This window comes from Linepithema humile, chromosome 3 (assembly GCF_040581485.1).
Source record: "Linepithema humile isolate Giens D197 chromosome 3, Lhum_UNIL_v1.0, whole genome shotgun sequence".
Lineage (NCBI taxonomy): Eukaryota > Metazoa > Arthropoda > Insecta > Hymenoptera > Formicidae > Linepithema > Linepithema humile.
The window spans coordinates 1,987,033-2,005,366 of NC_090130.1; the positions used below are offsets into that span (position 1 = coordinate 1,987,033).

General features: G+C 40.0%; 1 protein-coding gene across 10 annotated transcripts in view; it reads right to left on the reverse strand.

Annotated features, from left to right (window-relative positions):
• by (blistery) overlaps positions 1 to 18,334 on the reverse strand; it is a 154,597-nt gene that overhangs the window by 38,160 nt on the left and 98,103 nt on the right. For 8 of the 10 annotated variants that reach the window (XM_067351477.1, XM_067351480.1, XM_067351478.1 and 5 more), the window contains one exon: positions 3,937 to 4,002. In XM_067351477.1, coding sequence (XP_067207578.1) covers positions 3,937 to 4,002 — 66 coding nt within the window. Of the gene's footprint in view, positions 1 to 3,936; positions 4,003 to 4,804; positions 5,015 to 15,785; positions 16,328 to 18,334 lie in introns of those variants that run through there. The other 2 variants (XM_067351483.1, XM_067351479.1) reach the window with 2 other exon arrangements.

Genomic DNA, 18,334 nt, shown 5'->3' on the forward strand with positions numbered 1-18,334 from the left:
GTAAATTATCCAAATTGAGGAAAAACTAGACGGCTAAGGTTTTATTAAGAAGCTCTCGATTAAGTTTCAACGCGGGCGTTTCTTGTCGCGGTTGTATTAAAGCGGCCCTGAATGGCAGAATGCGCTCGCGCGTGGACGCGTGATGTAACGAATTCGTGCAGGTAGCGTGACTTCGATTCCCACCGAAGGAGTCACGCCATTCGTGCTGGTGGCCGAGCCAGTGGCTAGGTCGTCTCAATGTTATGCACGGACTTCGAGACGCGCGTTGCGGAAGGCGCGCGGATGATTTGTCGCGCGGAGGAATTACGCGCGGAAATTACATGGAGTGGTGGACGTGCGAACGAGCCGGATGTATCCGCGTTTTTGCCGCAGTCCCTGCGGTTTCTTCCTCGACCGGACGGCAAGTACTTGGTCGGTTAGCCGAGAGCCATTTATAGGGCCTTAACAGTCGACTACTATCGCCGTTGAGACACCTCGTTATTAATGGCACCGGTGAAAATTATTCGCATGATTTATACTGAATTATAATCGTACGTTGTTTATGTTATCTGCCTCGCCGAGCTCTCATGCGCCGGCGAGAAATTTTATCCGGAATAGATAATACGCTGCTTAACAAGCGTAATGCAACCCGTGAATCTGGCAAGTTGGCTTTTCTTTACTGATGTGCACATTATTTTCGACTATTCAGCAATCCCCTGCTTTTGATCCTTTTAAGTGGCACACTGGCACTTCGTTTTTGTATGTCGGATTATAATGTTATAACCAATTATCACGGTGGAAACAATGCCTGTGGCGTGCTCGTGCATGTTAACTGTTATTCTAATCCAGCGACGTGGATACTCGTGTTTACAAATTATACCGTATAATACTAAAATGAATAATATAACAAAATACACACGATTTCTAAGCTTTACTGTTATAAAATACGCAACCAATTTATATTCAAAAGAAGGTGCACGCGGCACGAACAGGTGAAGGATGAATTCATCGGGCTACTCGCGTCTGAAGGCCAAAAATATACAAGGCGGGCAACAATAAACATACGTCGCAAAAAAAAAAAAACAAGCGAAACAAACCGGATGAGAGAACAAGAGCGAGGCGGCTACCTCTAAAAATACTTGGCTTTATGGGATAATAATGCCGCGAGTTCGTTTCTCGCGTACAAGCCTACCCACCCGCTCATAAATCCCTTTGGCCGTTAGGCTCACGTGTGAAATTGCTATTACGTCGTGCGGTCCTACCGCAGCTGTCGCCGCGCAGAAATCGCCGTACCTCTAAAAGTCCTCGGCCTTTCTCATCCGAACATAGGAGGCCGCCTCGACTAACTAAAAGTCACGAAACGAGGATATTGCGTATCGACTGTCAGACATTCGGCGAGTAATAATATTGTCGGCTTGGAATTAAATTCTATAACAAATGGATTGTCAAAGAAGGTCCTATGACTTCAAAAATTCCAAAAGCTTAATTAAACAATAATAAGATTATACAAAATGTAATAATAATTTACAAACTCCAAATAATCATGATTTGACTTTCGTAATTTTAAGAAGTTTTAAGTGCTCGTTTCTTTCTTTAAAATGTCTGCATGGATTAATTTGAAGTGGAAATTCTTATAGAAAAATCTCCTCGTAGAATTTCTTATAGAAAAATCTAAGAAAGTGAGAATTGAATGGTGCAAATATTCAAGCACAAAGTTGGGATTATATCATCCCCGCTATTAATTTGCGCAATTATGAGGGCGAGAAGTCGATGCACGCGGCGAGCCGCGCCACTAATGTCAATTATCGTTAATCCACCTAATTGCTCGCGGTTAATTTCTAATTGGAAGTACAATGCTCCAGCGAGCGGGCTTAATCTTTATCGATTATATTTGAAGGCCGGTAAAGTAATATAGATGGATTATCCTGTTCTGGTTATATCGTCGAACTCATTTGACGAAAGCCATTACACTATCGCGAAGAAACTATGTATAATTCTTGCTAAAAAATACGACGCAATACGTGAACAAAAGTAATCAATAAAAATCCTCAATGTCGCGGGAAATAAGGATGAACGCGATACCAGCTGCGCAATAGTTTTTACCGCAGGTTAATTGTTCCGTGTAATTATCACTCCTCCCACTGCGGCTCACCTTCGCTATTCTTTGCGCAGCCCACAACTGCGATGTAATCACGAATGATAATTTCCGGGACGGATCCGCGCGGGTCAATTAGCGCGGTTAAGTGAAATACGACATTAACCTTGGTGATTGTTCTCACAAAAGGCGTCAATATCCTCCAAATATTCTCGCGCTGACAATAAGTTGATAATAACTTGTATGTAATTAGAATAAATTCTGAAGAAACAATGCTTTTAGTTTAAACAACACATTGCCGTATTCGAAATCTCACTGTAAAAATGCGTAACCTTCTCCGCAAAAATAGCAGCGGTCGCCAGCGAATGTCGCCGTTCTTTTCGCATACATTTCCACAGTAATGACGGTGGTCCGTGCGCGAATAAGTGCAGAGTTTCGCGAATACATTATCTTTCCGACGTCAACACGTACGGGTTATCGCGGTGGAACATCGTGGCTGATACCGACCAACCGTATAATGCGTTGCCTTATTGCTATTTTAGCGAATAATTTTCAGTGGTGTCGTCATTTACACGCCGACCGAGGACGAGTCAGAGGGTCGACAAAATTTTGAAAATATTTTTCTCACTTTTTATACGTAAATCTGAATTTTAAACTAGAAGTTGAACAAAATAAACGTTCTATTCTATATTACTTTCGCAATTTCCAGAAAGGTTTCGACAAAGATAAATGGATATTTGCGTACCTGTCACGTGGACTGATTTACAGAATGGATTTGCCTAGCGAATAGCAAATGAGGAAATACCGACGACCAATGGACGAGAGTAATTAGCCTACTGATTACTGCAGTCAGATATTAGTATTCCCTCTCCGCCGCGGTCTAATAGAAAGTTATTCTACCGACGATGTAAATGGCGGTTTGTGTAATGCGTGTCTCATTTTGATCTACGTAATTATGACTATCATGAATTTTAATCGCGCTACTTTACACGATTTCCTGGATTGAATCTCCAACGCAATTAAATCCCGCATCGTTTATTTACAGAAATCTACACTTCGTGAATCTACATTTCGGTGAATCTACATTTTCGATCTACAAATCTGAATTTCGTACGGATCCGAAATTACGGTCGATGAAAAACGTTCCGTGGTTATAATTCTATTTTAATGCCGGGCGCGGGTAATGAGCCGCCGGTCGGCGTAAAACTTCCGGTGCGTAGAAAAAAATACGGTAGCATAAAGAGACAAAATTTCCATTTAAAAGCGAGGAAAGCGCTAGTTCGAGTTCAACGTTTCGGAAAGGTCGTGCACGTGTCGTCCAGTTCCTGCGTTCCGAAAACCGGTGCTCGGGCTGGGTGAACGACGACGAGTGGTTAAAAATAATTTCGAGCGACCTGCAGGGTAATACGTTATCTGACAGAGCAAGCGAATTCGAATGAGAGCGCAAAACCCGTGCGCTTCGAATGCAAGCGTAATTCTACCACGCGCGAAATAAACGAAGATACGATGTATCTAGAACCGGTCGCTCGTGCGTATCGCCGGTTGTATCGTAATGCCTCTTTAAATATTAAATATTTAAAGAGACAGTTTCAGCAATGAATCGAGCTCTCATCGATGCCGATAAACTGCGCGATAAGATACAGATGTCCTTGGTCCAGCTCGTGAAAAAGATTTTTGTGCGAAATTAATCATTCGTTTTTTTTTTCTGTCTCCGTTTATTCGAATGGTAATATCGCATTTTTTATATTATAATTTATTTATTTATTTATTACGTCAGATAATAGCATAAATTTTAATTTTTAATTTAAACGAGAAACCGATCACGTTGCATAAATAATTGTTGGAAGCAAACAAAGACTTACCTGATGCTGTTTGTTTCGCATGATGTTGTTAACATTTTTCGGCTGTGATTCGTAACCGCCATTGTGCTGTAATCAAAAATAGAGAGCAATTAATTAATTTGTTTGCATGTTGAATAACAAATAAAATAATAAATACAAAAATAAATTACACATTCAATCTTTGTAATCGCATCTAAAATACATCAATCGGGAAGAAATTTTATTAACTGTTTTATGAAATAGCGCCGCGTTGCATTTTAGCGAGTGAATAGATAATAGTTCGGCTTATTAACTTTCTATTCGGTGCTTAGAAAATATTATTACTTCGTGGGCGTTGCCTCGAGAAAAGTAGGTGACATTATTGTTCATTGTTTCGAAATTAATGATATACGGTGTAAGTTGTTTCCATTGTTGCTGCGAAGAAAAATTATGCAACGACAGGTGCCGCGATAGCGCGTTTCGTTCGTTATTCCTAAAAAGACAATTGCATCGCGATATCGATACAAACCTGTCAAAGTCTATTAAATATTTTATATTGAACAGTCGTGCTACGATGCACATGCCGTTATAGGAGAGAAATAAATGGATCTAAATTTGAAAATAAATATTTTCTATCAGCGATATCGTAAAAAAAACTAAAATTGAAAGCTTTATTCGAGAAATAAAGGATCGAATGTCTGAACGTACAGGAAACGTTGTTCGACAAGAGGATTTTCAATTAATTTTTCTATAAACAACACCGGATAAACGTCGGATCAAATTTCTGCTAAGAAATAATCAACTCCGCAGCTGTGAGAAAATACGAGTACGAGCGAGTACGTTTGTAACAACAGCATGATAAATTGAAACATTGCGTATAAACGCGCGCGCGCGCGCAATTCTCACGCACCTCACTCTCGATATGGAGGGCAGTGTGCCAAACAGTAAAGGCGATGCGGTGCAGAAGCGTCTCCGTTTCTTCCCGCAGCGGCGTTTCAGCATTCTTCAAGTTATTGTTCGCCGTGTCCTGCCGAGTGTCGCCGCAGCGGCAGCAATTCGCCCGCAGCCAAGCGCGCGATAGCGAGCTGCTGTTCGAGCTCGTCATCGGTGCGCAGATCGTGCTCGAGGCAACTTTTATGCAACTCGTAATTTCCATATATCGTCCATTAGGCAAATGGCGTCGTCGCTAAATCAGCCAAATGCTCCGACAACAATAACGCAAATGATATCTGGCATCAATCACGCGAAACCGTCAGTTTTCCATCGCAATCTTCGTAATTTCCTTCTTTTTTGTTGAAACGTTGATCCGCGGCAAGAGATAGCCGCGCGCTGTCGATTTCAGCCTAATGTCTTCGACGTCCGGTCAGAAAAATTATAAATCGCGCTCCACGAACGTCGGCGACGTGTATAGAAAAGGGAAATCAATAAGATCCGACGTAATCGGCTCGGTTTATTATCCTACAAGGCCTTCCGCGCTCGTGCGATTACTAATCTTAATTGTCGGCGATGCGGGATTCCAGATATCCGGTGCCACGTGTGTCGACGCGACGCCCGACACGCTCACTTCACAGCGCCGGGGCACCGCCTCTTCTTCTTCCTCCTTTTTTTTTCCTCCACTCCGAAAAACCGCGACGCTTGCCAAACGTGTTTCCCGGATACGGCGCGGATCATCGATACGTCGCTCCCAGGTCAAGTGTCGTATAAACGTGTATGGCATAAAGTAATTTGCTCCACTTCGATTACGCGAGCCAAAACACTCGACCCTTATTGCATCGAGATAAAATGGAGGAGGTTTTATCGTTATCGAACTTTTACTACTATTTGAGCATTTTTATATTTTGTACTGTATATATTTTATACGTGGCATACATATATCGATGGTGTGGAATCTTTATTTTCCACTTGGATTGTGCTTACGTAGCAAGAGATTCCATTACCGAGCGTTTCTATATTTCCTTATCGCAAATTGTTATCTCATATAACATTAATAGATGTATAGATCTGTAACAATTATATATTGGATATTACGTAAATCTCAACATACATATATTTTTATCATTTACGATAGTAACGTAGAATCTCTTCTCCCGAGTTGCTCCAACGCCGTTGCACTGCCGTTACAACATTTACGTATTTTGTATCGCACGTTTCGACGATCTCTCGAAAGCTTCTCCACCTTTTCAATCTCTTATCAGCGCGAGCAAGTGGAAGGCATCATCAAATGTACTTGCCACGAGTATCGCGGGTAACCTTCAAAGCGCCGTACGCAACCACGCCGCATGATGAGCTCCCGCGATCCCACCCTCTCGAGCGCCAATCAATTCACCTGCTCCAGTTTGCAGGTGCGCGCTCAAGGTCACTCGCGTTTCAAGGTACGCACCCTCCCGCGGCCACGCTCGATTCATCGAGTGCTTCTCTCGACCGAGCCACTCCCGGCCGCCGCCTAACAGCTTCTTCCCTCGCGCTGTCCTCACATGTTGACGCATCCGACGAACGGGAAAGTGACACCTTTCGCACTGATCGAAACGAGAGTGCCGATTATCACGCGACCTGGGTCAACCGGAATGAACGTCTGCGCCGCGCGGGAGCCGCCCCGGCGCTGCGGCTGTACAGAGGATTGAAAAGCCTGCATCTCTCCCGGCAGGCCAGGATGGTCCACGGCGGGGTGGCACGGGGTGAGAGAACTCGGCGTGTAACCATAGCGACGATAGTCGGCGTTGCGGCGTTACACGCAGGCCCGATCCTGCGCCGCGCGCGGATCCTCTCCACGAGCGTGCCGAGCTTCCGGAGAGCCGTGCAAGCCGGCAAGAGTGTAGGGACGACATCTTCGAGCGGCCGGGCCGCCACTCCCTTCAAGTATAATTAGGCCACGTCGTCTTGCGTGGAATTTATCTCGGTGGATGAATCTTTCGAAATATTCTCTCAACTGCGGCGGAGAGAGCGATTGCGAGTTAGCCTCCGATGCAAATGGCACTTTGATGATGCGGGCTGCGATATTTATCTTAACATCTATGTATATAGATCGCCGCTCACCGTAATGTCGTCACGTAATGCGTTTCTATGTAACGTTTCCCGCGTACTGAATAAAAATATATATCTAGGAAAATTCTATGTTATTTTAGTATAACATCTCGCCTGTGCAATTCGTTTTGCAAATAATCGTTTTGTTATTTCACTTTAAATAACAATTTTGTGCAAATTTTCTCGCAAAATAATGTTTCAACAGTTTTCAAGACAAGCTTTATCGTTCAATTTCGGAGTCGATTCTTTCTTAATGTGTTTTCCTAAGAAATGGTATTTTCTATTTAATTGTGAAAATGAGAAATTAGATTCCGATCTGTCTGCGAAGTTGCACTTGTTTGCATGTGATGCTATCGATACTTTACTTTAAGTTGCTGAGTGCGTTTCCGCGCGGTCGCATCGCCAATAAGGAAAAGCATAGCTGAGTGGGTCGAGTGTGCCACTCCCATGGAATACAATTAGGCCAACTGGTGATATACACGCAATTTCTCCGATGCCATTTACTTTGCACATACATCTAAATTTTGCCCGTAACACGGGCGCGCGCTTGAACTTGCTAATTTGCGAGCCCAGGAAAGGGAATGAGATTCCGCGCTGCGACGTTAGATGCAATTTTTAATGTGTTTCTAACAAGATTTTCATTTCACATGATGAAATAACTACGCGGGAGTGTGACACGTGCGAAATGACTCCGCGTACTTGAAACACCACACCCCTCTGACGTAATTAGGTCAGACTTTTTTTACATTAAATTTTAATAATTACATGCGTAGCCGTTTTTAAGAGAAACTATACGCTACTTTTAGGAAACACAAGTAAGATACACATATTAATTTTTCAATTTGCGGTCTAAGATATACTGAAACCCGTTAAAATATAAGAGAAAGCGCAAAGTATTATAATTATCTCTAAAATCTTCATTATGCAGAAAAATACCAATAGTCATATGACGAGTCGTTTCAAGCTTACTAAAACAGTACTAAATTGAAATGTTGAAATTTAAATTCACGATCATTTACATGGAGAAGCGATAAGTCAGTCTTTCTATTTGATATTACCATATTATCAAACGTGGATATATTTTGTGATGGAAAAAAATAGCTTTTTAAGAAGAATTCTTAAAAGGTTTTCTCGATGTTTTTATACGTCTTGGCGCAACACACTAATTTCCAAGCGAAAGAAAAAAACACCGACATTTTACGACAAAATAAATCACATAAAAGGGGGTCGATAGGCCTTCGTAGGTGAAACACGTTTTGCCAGGACTAGATAGCCGGATAAACACACAAGGATGTCCTTGGTAAATGATCGCAGGTGGAATATATCGCCGGCCGCCTCTGTCCCGGAGTCCAGATTGCGAAAACTGTGCGATTACTAAATCTGCCGCGTAAAAATGCGGATGGCGCGGCTTCGGCTTGCAAAAAGAGGCGGGTGGAGGTCTTTTCGTTTAAATTCACATTCGTGAATAATAAAACATCAGGATGTGGCATAAATTATAGTATTTTTAGATTTGTTGAAAGCGGTGTGTGTTGCGTACAACTGTGACGTGCTAATAGAAATGTTTAAAATATTGCTATTTGCGGATTAGAGAACGATTTAGCATTATTTGCCGCATAAACAATGGTACGTGGATTATTATTATAAAACAATGATAGCGTGAGGGGTTTATCAAGCTTTAATTGGTTTAATCGCTTAAAATACGCTCCATGTTTGTGCCAACTGAATTGCTAATTAGTGCGTGCAATGCATTTGATCGCGATGTATTTTATCGTTGAAAGGAAAAATCGATGCTCTAAACGTATGCGGTGGACATAATCATTAAGTAGGGATTATGACGAGGGAAACTTCTGCCATTTCTCATAATAATCCGCGGAATCTCAACTTTATCTTTACTATAGTATACATGTATTATAGTATACATGAAATAACATAATTTATTGTAAAATGCATATTAATAAAGCGAGTAAAGAGAGGAGGCACATGCACATGTTTGGAATATTAATAATAATATTAATATTCATGTATATTTTATTTACATCATCGAATGCAATGATACATGCTAAAAATGATATATTTAAATTAATTCTGCATAATTGAAAATAACTTGCAGATATGTTTAACTTGCAATAAAATTAATTTTTAATAAAGAGATATATTTGCCACTAACTTTATTTTAATAGTTCAAAAATTATAATATATGTACATATATCATTAATTTTTAATTATATATATTACAGAAAATTTCTATATTACTGAATGACATGGAAAACATTAATCTATATAAAGAATATATTTGCTGCCCGCGTAAATTTTGTTATAATCAGATATTTTTAATCAGATATTTTATTAATCTTTTTTAAATCGATTAAGATAACGTCAATTTGATCAAAGACGAAAATAAAGTTATTAATATATCAACACCGGATATGATAACAGAGAACCTTTACACCGATGTTACGCGGTAGCAGTTCCATTTTAGCGGAAGAAAGTAATTATTCTTAATGATGTCAATAATAATAAATATCTTATGCGTATACCTATAATACACGTTGCATTTAGCGTGGAATGCAAAGATCAATATGACGTTCATTGAAAACGTAAGCCGCGCAAAGGAGATTGGCGTGATATCCGATTGGCTAATCCGCGCTTAATTGACTTATGTCTCGCAATCGAGCGTCACGATCGAGAATTGCATCGAAGATCAACTAGAGCGCAGCTGCGTTAAGAGAGTACAGATTCCGGATAGCTCTCGTACAGCGAATGGATCGTGACGTTGGAATGAGGAAAGAGTGGGAACGACAATGACGCTCGCAGTCATGTCGCATTAGCGAATGTGTGACAAAATGCCGATTGGAAGTGCGGAATGTAAATTCCGATCGCTAACTGTTAGCGCCCGCATACATTTCTATGCAAATGATTTGTGACGTTTATATATCAATGGTGAATCGATGCGAGTGTTAGCTGTTAAGAAAATATATGAGCTAAAAAGATTGAAAAGGTAACGCTCAAGAGATCTTATCGATCTAAATTACGCAATACGCGATCAGCTTTAATAAAATATTTTAAAAACTTCGAAATTGCGTACATAGCCATGTTTATTTTCTTGAAAACTGGCAAATTACATTTTCAAAATTGCAACAAAAATGTATTTTTCAATTTCGTCATGCTAAAATACAATTTGACATTTATTTACTCAACTCCGTCTTTGACAAGATAAAATATATCAAATTTTTCATCGACGATAAACCATCAATTTTTAGAAAATGTCGCAACTTTGAACACAAGGCACGGCCTTAAATTTTAATATAATATAAACGAAACACGCCACGTGCCTGATCGACTGAAGATGATACTTCAGCCAAAGTTCCATCAGAGCGATCGGAAACTTACAGCCGTGCAAAGTTATCGCGTTTAGTTACCTAATTTTCTCGATAGTACTTATGCACTCTTAGATTAGATTTGCGGAACGTTTCGCAATGTTTGTTTTCGATCTAACAGTATCGGAGTACTAATATCTAGAGGAGACGACCTTCGGCAGCGCTGGTCGCAGTCTTGACTTTACCGAGAAAGCACTCGCGGCAAAATAAGACGTGACAAGACGCGGTCACGTCACATACATATGTATGTATGCACATTCGTACGCGTTGCATGGCGTTCGTCTTAATGACCGACGATTACGTAAAGTCAGGTTTTTACTCACATCGCGGCATTATCTGGGAAATATGCGTTTCTTTTCCCTCTCCTCTCCTCTCCTCACTCTTCCCGCTGCAAAATCCGCGAGTGATCTCACAGGAAGTGACGCCCTTTGTGATCATCGATATAAATATACGCTCACGTGACGCGCCGGTAAAGAACGCCGATGGGCATCGCTTTATTATCCTCTTCTCTTTCCATCCTTCTAACCCTTCTCGCTACGGCCATCCATCGTAATTTCCACACGACTTCGATGCTTTTTCAATGAAACAACTTTGCCGTAAATGCGAGGTAAAGGAGCGAACGATAGCAATCGTAAAGAGCGCGTCGGAAGGAGCTTGTAGCTTATCTCCAGCTTGGTTTTATCACTGACCCTCGACCTGATCATGCAAACGCGTCGGTTTAATCCTTTCATGTGTTTGATTAGTGGCACTAACTGATACAGTGTAGATAGCATATCGTAATTTTAAACTGTTTTTTTTTTCCATTTGTTTTCTGGACATAATGAAATCGTTTGTGATAGTAAATTTTATGTTGACAACGATAAGTGCTGTGATTCAAGAGTTATTTTAATCAATAGATATGTACTTTATAAACATTTTTATTTTCGACTTGGCTATGTCGATCGTTTTTTGCGTGAGTTTGTATTATCGGTATATTTTAAATACTTTTCAATACAAATTGGATAAAATTCGCACATAAAGTTTAATCCAATTCACTAGGTCGATGTGATTGATCAAATAGAAAAGTAATTATCTCCCTTTAACTATTTCACAAAAGACAAAATCTATCTCTTCCGCGAGCGCGATTAATTGAAATCTAATTATCACCGTAGTACAGTTTTCTCTTTCTTTTCTCTCACGACTTTATTCCTACCGCAGGCGAGAATCAGCACGTAAAAGTAGAAATGCGATCACCGGAAATTTCGTAGTCTCGACCGCATGCTGCCCCTCGTTCGTTCTAGATCGTAGTCCCGATTCGGGTTTTGGATTCACGCCAACTATCGAAGACCCCTACTTTCGCAGCAGTAAATCGCCTGCGTCGCGTGTGGCCGTACGAAAAAGGACGAGTGCGAAATGGTCCCGATTACTTACGCCGACTCAATTCGTTTCGAGTAATTTCCAAGCTCCTTGTGAAATTAAATGTCGAAGAATCAAATCGATCTAAACGTTTTGCACTTTAGAAAACATGTAATGATCTTTTATTAACTTTTCAAAAATATATTATATAATCTGCATCGAAGTCTGGACAAACAAAATCGTGAGTCAAAATGTTTAGAGACAGAATCTGTGATCTCTAAAAAACTAAATTCATAAATAAATAAAATTTCTAAACAAAATATCTCTATACAAGTGTAATAAATTCAAGCGTCACATACGGTGTGATGGAGGAAGTAGTAAACATATCCAAATCTTCCTACGAGATTCTGTACTCCAGTTGCTTGCAATATCAGAACTCTCGCAGCGTACGAAGAACGCTCTGCAGATGGACGCAGCGATAGCAGAATTGAATCACGACCCGTTTACGAGATGTGTTCGCGTATTTCGTTCGCGTGTGGCCAGGACGTCCACGTTAACGACAACTCGCTTTCAAGGAATTCACTGACCGCCCAGAAAGGGCGGGTCATTGGCACTACTAGCGCAGGTTTTCACGTTCGATAACGAAGACTTACGAGCGACTTTATGATGTTAAATTTTTACGATCGTGAACGAACTGATATTTTTAGTGATGCGAGATTTCACTCGCATTATTTTCACAAGATCATAAAATCTGACGGTGCATTTAAGATTATTAAACCACTTTTCAAGATTATATACCTATATTATTAAATTATCTTAAACAATTCATTGATGTTCTATAATAAAAATTATACTTGGTTCAGAGTTTTCAGAAATAAAAAAAAAGAGATACCTAAAATTCTATTTTCATGTCACATTAAACAATCGACTATAATAGCCGCAGGACATTGATGTGATGTCTTATTATTTCATCGAGAATCGTACGAAACATCCAGGATTCTCGCATTCGCCGGGACGACGTTTACACATGCGAGAAACTTGTCGCCGAGCCGCTAATTGATGTTCCGACACAAGGGAGAACTTCGTGCAAGAACGTCGTCTATTTGCCTCCATTTGTTCGGCAAGGCGTGTAAAGGGCCTAATGTCGCAGCCAATTACTGTGCATAACAGACGAATCAAAGTGCATCGTCGGGAAACCAGTTCAGCACGCGTGTATCCCCATATCTTCGTTCGCCGTCGGTGCTTCTCGTCCTCTCACAATTGCCTCCGTCGGTCGATGCAACAATCGCTGACAGTCGTAATATCACTCACGGAAGAGAACGCGAGTTCTCATTCAGGCATTGTGCAATACGGTATGATTAATAACGCGCGCAATGGTACTGATGCCGTGTATCGTCGGGAATTACAAACATTCCTCATGGCAAAAATTTGAAAATGCAATAACTTTGCAAATTTCAAGGTATGCTGCATGTTAGATGTCGTATATAAATGTATATGCTTCTCGAAATAAATTATTTACATAATGTATACATGAAATTGAGAGATTACATGTTAATTATCGTTAATTATAAATTAAGGACTAAAGTGGAAACACTAATATTACGCTATAAGTACGCTTCCTATATAACGGGTCTAAAGTGGAATTGTTAACAGCTATATATTAAATTACAAGTCACACGTAGTCTCTTCCCATAACGGATCAAATAGGTCAAAGAGCATCCCGAAGAATTTCGGGCAATACAGTTAACGACTTTGCGTACGCCGGCTGCCTCGGCTCTTGTGAACTTTCCCTGATAGTTCCCATAAGCGCGTTGGTCTTTGTTATTTCACGTGTTAGTCGGAAACTTAAGTCACTTGACGTACCTTTCGAATCTGATCGTTTCCTTCAAATTGTTCTGAACGAACAGAGCGAACTTGTTATGTCGCGACTGCGAGAAACGATTGTCTCGGGAGATTGAGAGTGACAAATTAGAAAGACGTAAGATAAAATGAAGTGGATATAAACAAAGAATAAATGCACTGAATAAATTAATGTCCGCTTTTCGATTAATCTTGTATTTACCGGCTTGCCGCTTTGATAACAATTTATCTCTTACTTCTTATATAATTTTATTCTTATACGTGCGTTGCTCTGCACACTGACGTTGTTTTTCACAATCTTTCCCTGACATAAGATGATTCGGCAATACGCCAGATGGCTGCCAATTCGTGTGATCTAATACAGATTTCATTCTCTGTACATTTCCGCGCGACGACGACACGACGCCTCGGTGGAAAACAAAGCGCGAATCGGCCGAGATGCATTGTTGTCGGTGAAAATATGGTGATAGCAGTTTCATAAATCAATGTCGAGGATATTGGCGCTATCGTAGGATGCTGGCTGATGGATCGGAATATTTTAGTTCGCAATTTGCCAGATGATTTGGAAAGAATTGCGGAGATTATTTAAATCGCGAGCTATCAGGCTCGCTTTCTTTCCGTTTCCTCTTGCATTGATGCACGAAGATTAGTTATATTTTTCTCTGGTGAACTTTGATCAATCTCTATCTGCGGTAAATTTTTATAATCTTGATTCGTAATAAATTTATATCTAATATAAATTATCAATCCAGCAATTGTAATTGCAAAAAAAATAGATTTTTATCACAGGTTTTTTATGACAGGTTCTTAATGTTGAATACTTTTGTAATCCACACACAAATCTCAGTCAATGCGGTAGCGAAAATAAAACAACTGTCCTTCGAGACTATACGAAAAGGATGGGCGTGGTTATATGTGGACTGAATATTGAGACTCTTATGCGACATCCTAGCAATAATCGTTTCCACATATTTTCCATGGATCTATGGAAATGCCGTCTTAAAATTCCGCGTGACGCCAGGGTAAACGCATTCGCCGCGCCGGCGATAAAGTCGAACGAGAATAGATGAGTGACGCAAGGCGCCGTGAGGTCGCGATATGTATTCGATACTTATCCGTAGCCAACGAATATAAACGGGATTCGAGAGAAAATGGAGGAGAATCGATCTAGAACCTCCTAAAAATTAGTGTTGTACAGAGATGAACATATCATTATGTTTTGTTAAAATAAAGTTTTTACTCGAAATAAATTTAAATTAAATAAAAACAAAATTCTTCCATTAATATTTATTTTAGGAATTCCAAAAATTTGCTAACGTTCAAGTTAAATATCGTATTTAATTATCGGACTTTCCATCATGCCTCCGCCGAGGAAAAATTGATTTCGAATTCGATAAAGACCTGTCATAAAAATCCGATGCGGTAAGAGCGGGACATATTGCATAACGTTACTCATATTGTTGCAACGTCTACGCAAGTGGTAACTCGAATATAACGTCGAAATGTAATATCGACAAGCATCGAGAATCGTTGGAAAAGAATCTGTACATAGCTCTCGTCCATAATTACATCCTGAATTTTCACTGGAATTTTTTTTAGATAAGGACAAATTAATATTTTATGAAAAGAGTTATATCAACCGTAGCAATATTCGCAAAAATATTTATCTCCACAATTTATATACATTCCTCATATTCCGCGGACCTTTCTACGATCAGCACGAATGTATCATGAATTTTCATCGAAGCAATTCCTATTTCAAGTGTGTTACACGACGTAAGAACTTCCCAGAATAACATTACACCGTCGGCATTACATCATCACCTTTTTACCTCTTCGAACATTCTGCTCGATTACAAATTATGTCTGCTGCTACATTCCTCGTTTCCACATTCATTTTTACGACTATAACGCTTTCACAGCTGCTACTTTTCACCTTCTCAAACTACTATCGCAAAAAATACATTCATTGCAGAAATATCGAAAGACTTGATCATTAAATAAACCAATATGATAAAAAAAATTCAAAGATATGTACAAAGAAAATTTAATTTCAATTTAATTTCAAATACTTGAAATTTTTCCGATAGAAAGCACAAAAATAATACAACTTTTATCATATTAATTAAAAGAAAATTTGCGACAGAATATAAATATGCTGTTATCAAAAAAAGTATCTCGCATTACGTTATTATTACAAAGTTCAATCACGTTGTCAGTCAAGGATTACTGACGTTCGAGATAAATCGTTCGACAAGGGTGGACGATAATCTCGATCAGTCAGTTTCGTAAACTCACCGCATAAACGACGTGATAATTCCGATGTACACCGCCGTGACACTGGACCGTCGACAGCATGTTGTCGGTCGGCTGTCAACCCCTCCAAAAAAAAAGACGACTATCGGTCGCCGACTATCTCCGCACTAAGCGCAACGACCCTATAACTTAACGCCACATTTGACCGATTCACTGCGCACTTTTTTTACTGCCGATCCACCGATAGAGCGTGAGACATCCCGAAAGTAGCACGCTGCACCGGCATCCCGCAATCGAAGACCGACTGTCACTTCTCGATATCACTGACAATTTCCTCCAATTTTACCCTTTCAATCCGCATAACAATTCGATTGATTCGTTTTAATGAAAGCAAAACGTTTCGTGTGTGATAATTATTGATTAAAGGATCATTATTTCCCGCGTGGATTTCGTCATTCCAAGCGGTTCGTCACAGGTATGCAAAATCATCGACCGAAAAATTCGAGAGACTTTCTCAGTCAGACCGACGACTAGACGGCCCGGAAGGACGCGGCACGTTCGACGGCAAAAGCTGACAGAGTACGAATGGGGAGCTCGCGCGTTTCGGAGTATGCATGGATAGCGAATACAGCGATAGTGCTTAAGCGTATGAAGGACGCATGCGTGATGCCCCGGGCTCGCTCCCGCGCGCTGGGTCCCTTGCCTTCCTCCGCGTGCTCCATCGGCAGCCTCCTTGTCTGACAGTTCCCGAGATTTTTCAATTATCGTCGTCGATGCTCTGACAGCTCGCGTCTTCCAACAATGCATCGCATACCGCGTATTTGCATTCCAGCATCGCGCGGGAGAAAAGAAATTTTTCAGGTGCCGCTTGAGTGCCGAGATTAAATTGACAGCTAGCCAGAAGACACAAATTTAAGTGTTACTTTGTATCATCTTAGAATGCATTAAAATAATAAATTCTTGAAAAATCACTGAGCCGTCATAGATCGCAATTTTATCGAAAAATCTAAATCATGGTTTTAAATTGCACATTTCTAGAAACAGAGAAGGAGACATGCGTCTCCGAGTCTTAATTTCTTTTAAGTATTCAATAAGAAATAATATAAATTTTCGAAAAAATGAATATTATCATAAACATTGTAGATTTAAAAATTCGAGAATAGGTGTACAAAAACTACGTGTTCTCGCTTTTTTTACAAGTAATTTAATATAAATTCTAAATGGAAAGGAGATAAGAAACTAATTAATTTGTTATCGTAGTCCATTACGGTGCAATCTCATTAAGATTCACGGCTCGGACTCCCCGTTTCATTTACGAGCTATTCATAGTAGTGTTTATTAAATTAAATTTCATTACATTCAACAATGGCGCATCGGAGAACCGATCGATCTTATTCCGGCCAAGCTGCGACGCGTAACGGATTTATTTTACGAGTATAGGCGGCAGCTTCAAATTATTATTCCCCGCTGTATCTCGATCGATTATCAATATAGTTTTGATCCGAGACGCTCCGTCACTTTTACCGTCTAAACCGGTTCGCGAGACGGATCATTTGTCTCGATCCGCGTGCTCTCCCGATCCCGTCGTCCCATCGTCGTCCTTGATCCGCGATCGCATTCTGATTGGGTGCAATTGATCAATGGTCTTCCTCTTTAATTTACGAAAATACGTCAGGCTTACTTTCATCGCCGACTGTACACTGCCATCGTCAATTATTATTTGATTCACGATAACGCGAGATTAATGATCCCGAACGGAGGGGTTTAATCATTCCAGCCGATTGTTGCGAAATACTTTAATAAGAATGCGCGAGGTAAGAATGCACAGGCATAATTACAAAGAGACTTTAGAATTCCCTTAAGAAAATAAGTTTTTCGTCATTTTAATAATATTGTGCTAAATTGTGCGACAAGCAACGCGAGCAAATATTTAATTTCAATTGACACAGCTTTTTTTCATTTCTGTTTATTTCTTCAAAGTTGAAGATGTAGCTGTGCTGTTCGACACGCTGGAAGGCATCGTGCTAAATACAAGTCTTACGTTTCATCGCCTAAAATTAGCAATGATTTCTGCACAGGTACAGAAAACAGAAACCGCCGACGTTAAAACAATAACAACGATCGATAGTTCCGAGCTATTTCACATGCCATATTAATAGAACTCAATTTCAACCGTAGCCTAGTAATATCTTAATGGCTTTTATTTTTCAAGAAATCTCATCTGTTTCTGACATTTCGTTTATTATTTTTACCAAAAAAAGTTTATTATAATATAATTTTTATGTCTCAATTGAAAATATTTTTAATTAATGATTTACTTGAAAAGTATGTAAAAATATATTCTACTACTGAATTAAGGCTTGCAAATTTCCGCCTGTATAATTCAATAATGATATGTGAAAGACATTATACGAATAAGGCTTTGTATAAGAGGATCCTTTTGCGGCGTTGTGGCAGCAATGAAGATCGACGATCTTCGAACAAGGAACTTCGAAGAGCCATCCAGGGCGTCTTTTCATTACAACGGAGATTCGCGATCGATAGATCGTCCCGGTGGGCGGTCCGCGGCATCATTTTTTACATGGTTGGTG